General features: G+C 37.8%; 2 protein-coding genes across 2 annotated transcripts in view; one reads left to right on the top strand and one right to left on the bottom strand.

Annotated features, from left to right (window-relative positions):
• Positions 1-6,445, top strand: part of ankmy2a (ankyrin repeat and MYND domain containing 2a) — an 8,477-nt gene extending 2,032 nt beyond the window's left edge. The window contains exons 3-10 of the mRNA XM_017696872.2: positions 1-20; positions 140-238; positions 382-542; positions 739-953; positions 1,940-2,075; positions 2,253-2,381; positions 3,869-3,998; positions 4,164-6,445. The exon at positions 1-20 is cut by the window's left edge and continues 119 nt beyond it. Of these exons, the coding sequence (XP_017552361.1) occupies positions 1-20; positions 140-238; positions 382-542; positions 739-953; positions 1,940-2,075; positions 2,253-2,381; positions 3,869-3,998; positions 4,164-4,303 (1,030 nt within the window). The 3' untranslated portion in view covers positions 4,304-6,445. The remainder of the gene's footprint in view (positions 21-139; positions 239-381; positions 543-738; positions 954-1,939; positions 2,076-2,252; positions 2,382-3,868; positions 3,999-4,163) is intronic.
• Positions 6,446-6,555: 110 nt separating this feature from the next.
• On the bottom strand, positions 6,556-9,166 carry LOC108426888 (leucine-rich repeat-containing protein 72). Its single transcript, XM_017696698.2, is given in 8 exon segments — positions 6,556-6,824; positions 6,827-6,952; positions 7,040-7,129; positions 7,233-7,346; positions 8,486-8,567; positions 8,751-8,820; positions 8,983-9,050; positions 9,161-9,166. Coding segments are annotated over 8 exon segments (591 nt in total). The 3' UTR covers positions 6,556-6,789.
• Between the last annotated feature and the right edge of the window lie 765 nt (positions 9,167-9,931).

Raw genomic sequence — 9,931 nt, 5'->3', positions numbered from 1 at the left:
CATGTTTGCCGGTCTCTCAGGTATGTCTTACAATAACTGTGTGGAAATTCTCATTTACCTTTACGATTCTAATCTGCAATATAGGTGATATTATAGAAGTCTAAGTTTGCATCATGTTTTTTTTTTTGTTGTTCTGAAGGCAAGACAGATATCACCTGGATGATGTTGGATGCTGGAGCAGAAACAGATGTGGTGAACTCAGTGGGCAGAACAGCAGCACAAATGGCTGCTTTTGTGGGTAAGGACACAATGATGATTTTGTGATCTATGATATGAAACTATGATATTGTGCAAGAGTTTATACTAGTGTATTTTATTTTTTTATATGTAAACATAAAGGAACCATAAGAATAACAGTTTTTTATGTGGTTTTCTCTTTAGGACAGCATGACTGTGTCACCGTTATCAATAATTTTTTCTCCCGGAAGAGGCTTGACTACTATACAAAACCCCAGGGCTTAGAAAAGGAGCCAAAACTGCCTCCTAAGTTGGCAGGACCATTACATAAAATCATCATGAGCACCAATCTTAACCCTGTCAAGGTAGCTGTTGATTCAGTGTTCATGTGTTCTCTGCTCCACTCTTGGTCTTTGTTTTTTGGTAAAATTCATTCGTTATTGTACTTTTGCATTGCCTGTTCTATTTCTGAGTAGTCACAGTTAGTACAACGTTTTATTTCCATTAGTGTTACCACAAAAATCAGCTACATTCTTCTCACAAACTTGCTGTCTCTTTCAGATGGTGATGCTGGTCCAGGAGAACCCGCTGCTTGTAGATGCAGAGGCTCTAGATAAGTGTCGAAAGGTGATGGAGCTGATCTGTGAGAAGTGTGTGAAGCAGCAGGACATGAATGAGGTGCTGGCCATGAAGATGCATTACATCAGCTGTGTGCTGCAGAAATGTAGCTCCTTCATCAAAGGCCGCGAGGATAAATTGGATGGCCTTACCAAGAGGTATGGGGATTTCTGTGGTATCACCTAACTTTTGAGTAAGATGAGGCTTAAAAAAAAAAAAACAACAACCATGTACTGTCGAGTGTGAAAGTAACCCTCAGAATTCTCATATAAGACATAGATGAGCTCTGTATGAGTTAATTCAGCAATAAGTGTTCATTTAAAAAACTAGATATTATGATATGTAGAGTACGTTCTGTGACACCTATATTAAGGATCAAAGAATATGCGTTCTGGTCTAGATTTATAGTTGTGCCTGTAAACAATATGAAAGTCTGGTAGTAGATCGGCAGTAATGTTCCTCTGATATGCTTTGACAAAACCAGTGATGAGCCTTCTCTCTGAAAGTAATAGTGAGATCATCACAGGCTTTATGTAATTCTTAACCATTTTCTTAGCCATGTGCCTCATTAATTCTGTTTTTTTTTTTTTTTTTTGCTTTCATCTCCCTTTGTGTTGACTTGTTGATGGCTTTGCTCTTGAATTTGATCCTGCAATACCTGCCAATGAAATTACTGATCAACTGATTACAATACATTTTATTTTTAAAATAACAAACATGATGTATTTTGTTAATTGGTAATTTTTAAGGATGGAGCTATATTTGATTGAAAATTGATTGATGGATAATATCTCTAACTTGGCTAATTTTGGGAACAGCTTCACAAGACCTCTGCTCCAGCTGACTCGTTTTACAATTGCAATTGCAACTTTCTCTGTTAACATAGGTTTAGATACTCAAGCTATGGTGAATCCCTGTGTGTGTGTGCATGCGTGCGTCTACATGTGCGTATGTGTGCGTGTGTGTGTGTGTACATGAAAGTGTGACTTTTACGGCAAACAGCTAATCACATGAAACACGGATAAGTCCGGTGGTTGCTTTTCAGGAACAAGAAATCATTATATGTAAATGTGTAGAAAGTAAAGCAGTTCAAAGCAACATTGTCACCACTGTCACTTTGTTAACAAATTTTCCCCCCTCACAGCCTTCTAAAAGGTAGAGAGACTGATGGCTTCCCAGTGTTCCAGGAGAAATTTATTCGGGAATGCATCCGGAAATTTCCTTACTGCGATGCCACTTTGCTTCAGCAGCTTGTCAGAAGTATAGCTCCTGTGGACATAGTGAGTAATGCTTAATTCTGCTTCTTTTGCTTAAGAGGAGATGACTTTCCATATTATAAGCAACCCAGAACCCATTCTCACAGTCCCTGTATCTGCTTAGAAGTAGTTCGTAGTCATCTGTATAGATACTGATGATTAAAATCTAGTGGCAAAATAAAAAACATTTTCTTCCCTTAGGGTAATGACCCCACAGCTTTGTCAGTGCTTACCCAGGCCATCACAGGGCAGGTGGGCTTCATGGATGCAGAATTCTGCACCACCTGTGGGGAGAAGGGAGCAGAGAAGAAGTGCTCCATCTGCAAAATGGTAACAGTTTTTTTAACCTCTGATTAACCATCCTTGAAGTAAGGGTGAGCTATATGAAACTGATATTGTGATAAATTTCATCACAGTACGCCTTTTTCAGTATATCATGGATATCAGTAGTACTTCAGGAACACTGAATAACTGCATCTATCATAAAGTCAATCATAAAGGGCCTGTGAACAACAACAACAACAACCAGTGTAAAGTAACTGCATAAACTGCATAGTCACACATGCAACAACTAATCGTTATTATCGGTAACATTGACAATAATGGGGGTCATGGGCTGGAGGTTACGGAACCAGCCTTATGACCGGAAGGTCGCCGGTTTGATGCCCTAAGCCAACAGTACATGACTTGAAGTGCCCTTGAGCAAGGCACCTAACCCCCAACTGCTCCCTGGGCACTGAGGATAAAGCAGCAAACCACTCCGGGCAAATGTGCTAATTGCCCCCTAGTGTGTGTGTGTGTTCACTAGTGTGTATGTGGTGTTTCACTGCATGGAAATGTAAAATGGGTAAAATGGAGGTAAAATTTCCCCATTGTGGGACTAATAAGGGTCACTTAATCTTAAACTTAATAAAAAATTGTTAGTATTGAATGACGCTATCAGTTAGTTGACTTGATTCATGTCACATGATTAAAAGAGAGGAAATAAAGCTAACACAGACTGCAGTACTGGGTTGTACATGAAAACTCTTTAAGGTCAACTGAAACAACAGTTTCCGGTACAATATGTAAATATGGGCTCAGCTAAATCTGTTTCAGTTTAGCAGGTACAATAAGCAGTGCTGGCTGAAGGAATGAGCTGCATTTTGGAATTGTTTGTCTACACTGCATCACTAAATTATATGGTCAAAAGAGTTACTTCTAACTAACTGTAATGCATACAGACTAGATCGCATGTTTTAGATTTTTCTCCAGGGTTTAGCCTCCCATCCACACAAAAACAGAGCCTTAGGTCACTTTTTTTTCTTGTAACTATATTCTGTATTCGATTGAAGATAAAAACATACATTTCAAAAACTGGCATCACACGTGCTACTGCTTTTTCCTATGATGCATGTGGTATCCATATCTGACATGGCTGATGACTGGGCTGTTTGTGTGTAATCTCTAATCAAATTTCATTACATGTTATTGACTACAGAACCTTTTTAGTTTATTTTTGCCTTAATGTTAGAAGAGATATACAGAAAACTAGCCTATCTTGGATGGCCTTGCAAGATTTGTTTGTGTTGTTCTTTAACTGTAAAAGCCTTTTTAGAAAAATATTTAGTTTGTTTTAATATTTTGTGGTTTGTTCAACATTTAATTAAAAAAAATAATTGCACTTAGAATTTTGCTAGTTTCAATTGTTTGCAAACTATAGTGATTTATGTCATGCATAATGATGACAATGTCTTCAAGTAACAAGCAGTATCGCCCACCCTTACCCTGTTGGCAGCTGTAGGTTGTCACTAACAGGTGACTGTTAATGTTCTCAGGTGATCTATTGTAACCAAGACTGCCAGAAGCTTCACTGGTTTACCCATAAGAAGGTCTGCAAGAAACTGCAGGAGCAGAGGCAGAAGCATGAGGCTGAATCAGCCAAGCGACTAGAGAGACAGGCCAAAGGTATTCTCAGCCTGCAGTTTTTCATATGCTCCCTTGATTTAACCACTTCACAAGATGAAAACAAACCTCTCTCTCCTCTGTCTTCAAATAATGTAGAGCATATAATTCCAGCACTCATGCTGGCTAGTATGATGAAGTCTTAATTTGTGCTCTTTTTCTCTCCAGAAGCTGAAGAGAATAAAGCATTGGAAGAGACGACCAACACCATGGAAAATCTCTCTGTCGAGAAGGACGAAGTTACCAGCACGTCAGATATCCAAATAGAGACTGTTAGCTCAGAGCCCATTCCAGTTAATGCAGAGTGATCATACAGAGACACATTATCCCAGCTTCTTTCCCATCATCATCATCATTATCAAAGACCTGCCTCTCTTCATCATCCAGTATCTGAGGTGACCTTCAGAATGTTTGTCAGAGAAGGGCTTCATGGAGTTTGAGATCAAGCAGAAAAGTCAACAAAGCTTTGTGCCACAGAGGCATATTGTGAAGGGTTTCCGTCCACTTATAACACATTGTACTGTATTGTTTTGTTCTTTTTAAGTTTTGTATGTGATGTGTATGGAAACATAGATTTAGTATGGAGGGAATATATTTATGATAGTAGGTTTATGTAAAGTTGGTTTGTAATATATTACTTAAAGACACCGAAGCCAATGCCTTAAAACATGGTCAGGTTAATAGTGGAAGAGGATTAAAAAAAAAGGTCTAAGTTATATAGTGACTTCTATAGTGACACATTACTTTACACAGTAATATTCCATCTCAGTTGCAGTAATGCAGATGGAACCTCAAGAAACATTTTTTCATTAGGTTACTTCAAAAGTTGTGCATTTTAAATAGTGCGATTATACACCAAATTTGCGGTCATATTAAAGGTAGTGAATGAGCTTTACAGTGCTCAGTAGACTAACGAGAAGGAAAGTAACAAAAATGCACGGCAGTGTTTTAACATTTATTACAGCGTGCCTGTGAGATGCAGGACATTTAACACTGTTATCTGAATTTGACAGTAAGGATGATGGCTGCAGTTGGGCTCCACTCCTTCAAGGGGCTCTGTTGAGTTGTTCTCATATAGCACCAGTCCAAAATAGAGAACTGCATGATGAATCTGCACTCAGAGTCAGCTATCGCGTCAGATGGGTAACTGAAAATGCCAAACAGTACCACATTACACCTTTCATATTTTGGGCAGTTTAAACTTCATTCCTTTCGGTTTACTCACATCGTACAGGTCTTTCTGGAGCCATGTGGATATTCAATCAGTGGCATATGACTTATTAATTATATAAAGAAGTGGTCCTTCCGACTTGAAAGCCAATTTATCTCATCTTGCATTGTCAACATGGACACAAGCACAGTGAAACACCTGGCTTGTCTTAAGTTCAGCACTGATTTGATCTGTATGTAATACAGTGTGAGTTAGTATGAGACAAATGGAAGCCTGTAAAATGTGTCAGTTATAATGCAAAGCATTATTTTTGGCCAGAGGACATCATTTGTTCATGTCATTTTTAGTCAAAACAGCCATTTAGTTAAATTTACCAGCGTCAGAAAAAAAGGAAACATTAAAAAGAAAATGACACAGATGGCGTCACAGCTAAATTGAAAATGTCAGTATTTAGTGAGACCACGCTTTTCAATCTTTTTGGAAAACTTTATTTTCAGTTTTTCAAAGACATCTGCATGGATATTTTTCCACATCTTCCACAAGTTCAATCTTAGAATTTGGTTGAATTTTCTGTCTCACAACCCAAGTAATTCGAAACACATTCAGTGATGTTGAGGTCAGGACTCTGGTGGTCAGTCCATTGTTTTGAGAACACCAGCTGCTTCTTTGGTCTGCAATTTTTTTCTCTTTTGTTATTCCTGACAGCCACACATTCTTTCATACTCATAGCATTGAGTTGTTTTCTAACAGTGGAAGAATGGACAGAAACACCTGTGGATTTTTCAGATCTAAAGCAAGCTTGATTTTCTCCTCTCTCTGAAAGATAAAAGCTTTTAGTACTGTTTATCTAATAATGATGGTTTAGGTGGTCTGCCAGGCATTGCATCTGTACTTAACATGTACTCAATGGCTGTTTTGACAGGAAAATGTGTAAAGCTATTTATCTGGGTTGTATTTATTAAAAGAGGTAACATTAGAATTAAACAAACAGTAGGTTGTGATTTATAAGTGTGAGTGTTTATGGGACTATTTCTGAAACTCACCAGTTTCAGTATGTAGCATTTACAATTACCATCCAGTACATGCTTCAGCTAATTAATACTACATTAAATTAAATCAGGTGTGCTGCTGATGAAATTTTGTGGAATTTAGCAAATCCACAAAATGAGTGATGCAGCGAGAAGTCAGGTAGCAAATCTGTGCTCTTGTTAACACATTCTTCTTACCAAGATATTAATAATAACTTCAAAAACAATAAAATCTTCTTTTTTACTGTTTAGATTTGTATAATGTTATGTGGTGTTTTGCACTGGCAAAAACACAAATACTGCCTAGATAAATAGTTGTAAACAATTTATTTTTTCAAAAAAAAAAAATCACAAAACCAGGTGCTCTTTACATTGTGTCAGAATTTCATGATGAATGCAGTAATAGAAATGCTAAAAATTACTTGGAAAACGTTCATTCTTCAATTTCCATCTTGTTCCAATAACTTCCATTCAAAGTTAAAAGCATTTGGTTCTTTTCGGTTGAAGTTGCCATTTTGGAGATACAAAGTATATTTCATGTACAGACTCTGTTTGTCTGAAGTCCTAGTGTGTATTTAAATCCATAAGATGTTCCCTATTCTTTCAATACGTCACCTCTCAGTTTAATGTGTTCTGAGTCATTATCCTTGCTGCAGGGTGCGTTAGTGCCCGTCTGCCAAAAGCCAGTGTGTCCAGTATCCTCTGTCTCTCAGGACTGAAGAGCCGGAAGGCACGAGTCCTCTCCACCTGCATCACTTCTGTCAATCAGTAACAAAACCTGAATATTCTACCTCACGTTTGTGAAAAACCACCATGTTCTACAGTAGAGATTAATTTACAGATACCTTTTCTGTCCAATATTTGCACAGATGACAAGTGATGGATCACGTATTGTCGGTATTCAGGATCTTGCGTAAAGGGATTCAGGAAAAAATCTGAAATATATGCATAACTTCATGTGCATCTTACAGAGATTTTACAAACTACTGCTCGCTAATAGATGATGAGTCATATTGAAAGAATTCCTTCTTTACTTACTGACAGTTTGCAGGCAATGCGTGTTCCTCAGCTCAGCCACCGTCTCCTCCAGGTCCTTCAGCTTGTTATTGTGAAGCAACAGCACTCTCAGGCAGGTCAGGTGTCTCAAGGACCCTGTGTGCGTATACATGTGTGAGAGGAGTGACAGACAGGTTTGACTTCTATAGATTGAACACACATGGCTTTTCTTACAGCTGCCGTGTGTAAGTGAAAAATGAAAGAAGTAGCAGTAGAGTGAACAGAGCTTAGAGCAGTAAAATTGGATTAGCCAAGATTGACTGCTCATTTATGTTATTTCCATTAATATTATAATAATAATAATATTATTTCCAAATCCCCAAACAAAATTTTCAAAGGCAATTCCCCTGACCTTTTCTACATAACTCAATTGGTGAGGTGTAAAGTCATTCTGAGTAGTTCTATGAGAAATGCATTGCAAAGAAATGTATTGATTCTGATATCTTTAATGGTGATCACAATGTCTACAACACAAATATAGCCATTTTATTTACTATCCAAAACGCCCTGTAAGCCTACATATATTATCAGAGTTTTAAATGTGACGGTGATAATGTTAAATAGTGGTAAATCTGGAAAAAGAAGCTTTTTGGGGTACTATTTTGCCTTACCTCTCTGTCATGAATGGATTGTAAAAAAAATAATAAAGGCTTTACACCAAAAGCTTTTCTCAAAACCACTGTAAAACACTGTCTCAGGCTTCAGGCAGGTTATATGTAACCATTATGTGTCACAGCTACTTGTGAGGTAGCTTTTTTATGGACATCAAACGCATCAGACGTCTGGTTCCTATCAACACCACTGTGAAAAATTCAGACTCAGCAAGTTTCTCTAGAACAAAGCATTGCACATCAGACCGCTCTGAATGACTGTTTAAACTTTTAACAACTGAATTGTGCAAAATATTTTAAAATTCAGTGGAATTCCCCTTTAAAACAGCTAATGGGTTTACCAGGGATGATCTGGAGCTCGTTTAGGCGTTTGCACACATCACTGAACCAAGCCACACTGGCATAAATCAAAATGACACTGAACCAGAGCCAGCAGAGAGAACTCTCGCTGATCTGCTGTTAAAAGCTTCTAGTCTGGGTGAAAAAAATGGAAGCTAATGGAAATTTTCTTTTTTTTTCTTTCTTCCAAAGAGAGATGTCACAGCAAGGAAAATTTGACTGAACACAGGGTGCAGTGGTAGCTTAAACTTAACAGACATGTTATTATTGTGTACCTAAAAATACCTGAAATTGAGGTGATTTCATTGTTCTGGAGGTACAGCTCTGCTAGGCAGCAGTTCAACATGTGGCCATGGACATCCTTTATCTGCAAAGTCATACATTAGTATTTAAACCCCTTTAGGAAAAGGAATGATTGGCTTCTTTATACAATAAAGACGAAGCAGCTAAGAAGAAAATAGATATGAACACTGAAATCCGGGAAAATTAGCATCTAATTTTATAAACAAGATTCTGTAGCTGATATATTTCAGAACATCAAGAACTTTACCCTGTTGTTGTTAAGCCAAACATATCTCAGCTGGCTGAATCTGGACAAATCAGGCACAGCTGAGAGACCCCTGCAAACACAATAGCCCATATCAGTATTAAACTACACAAGCCAGTTTAATTACATTAGTTGTGTTCAATGAAAAACGTAGACATGAGCATGACAGTCAATATTTTTGAACAAAAGAATTACAAACAAAACTTTCTGCGTTATAATCTCAGTGCAGCATTACCGTTTTGCAAGGTAAAGTTCACAGACATGGAGGTCTTTCGAGGGGATGTGCAGAGGGGCCTCATTTCCCTGGAAAAGACAAATATCAGCTGAAAATTGAGACAAAGTTTTAAGCAAAAATATTGATGCAGTAGATAAAATCTGCTGTTGAGCTTAAGGTTTGATACCTTTCTGCACACCTCCATGTCTCACACAAGCAGCGTGTTGCTAAGAAACATACTGTTTGAGAACAAAGCAGATCTTTAATGTCCTCACAATGGGAGCGCTTCTAGAGTGTGTGAGAAGCCTATTGAGAGGCATGTGTAGAACACCAGAGGCTAAACTAAACATGCCCATAAAAGAGTAGAGTAGCACAATAACTAGTTTGTGATATTCAGAAAAGATTACTACAGTCTGCACTGGAAGTAACCTGCTGAACCATCATGGCCACAAGAGGGCGCACAATTCCCTCAAATATTAGCCTGTTGGTCATTGACAGGTCCTCTGCGGTTGCACCACCTAGTAGTGAAGATACTACAAAGGCAGTAAAGTAGACGTCTACTGTATTCTAATCAACAGAAGGGTGTGGGGGGGTATAATATATTAGTTATATTAGTTGTCTGTTAGAAAAGTGCTTAAGAGATTGATTTGTTCAATTTGTTCACTACTGAATGTTTTCAATTGATAATACTTTTCTACACTTTTTAAAAAGATGGGGCTTCAAAGGTTCTTTGGTAAAGAAAATGGTTCTGTATAGAATCCTGAACACTTTGCATCATTGAAGGATTCTTTGCCTCATGAAAGGGTTCTCTGAGTTGATGGAAAAGATGCATTAATATGCTATAGATGGTTCTATATAGAACCTTTTTGAAAAGGGTTCTTATATTGTTATAGGCTTGACACTGTAATAATAGAAGAATGCATTGGGGTTCTATATAGAACCCTCTACAGCACATTCTTCATCAATCTGA

The sequence above is a fragment of the Pygocentrus nattereri genome, chromosome 17 (assembly GCF_015220715.1).
Source record: "Pygocentrus nattereri isolate fPygNat1 chromosome 17, fPygNat1.pri, whole genome shotgun sequence".
In the NCBI taxonomy this organism is placed as follows: Eukaryota; Metazoa; Chordata; class Actinopteri; order Characiformes; family Serrasalmidae; genus Pygocentrus; species Pygocentrus nattereri.
This window is presented reverse-complemented; position numbering and strand designations above follow the sequence as displayed.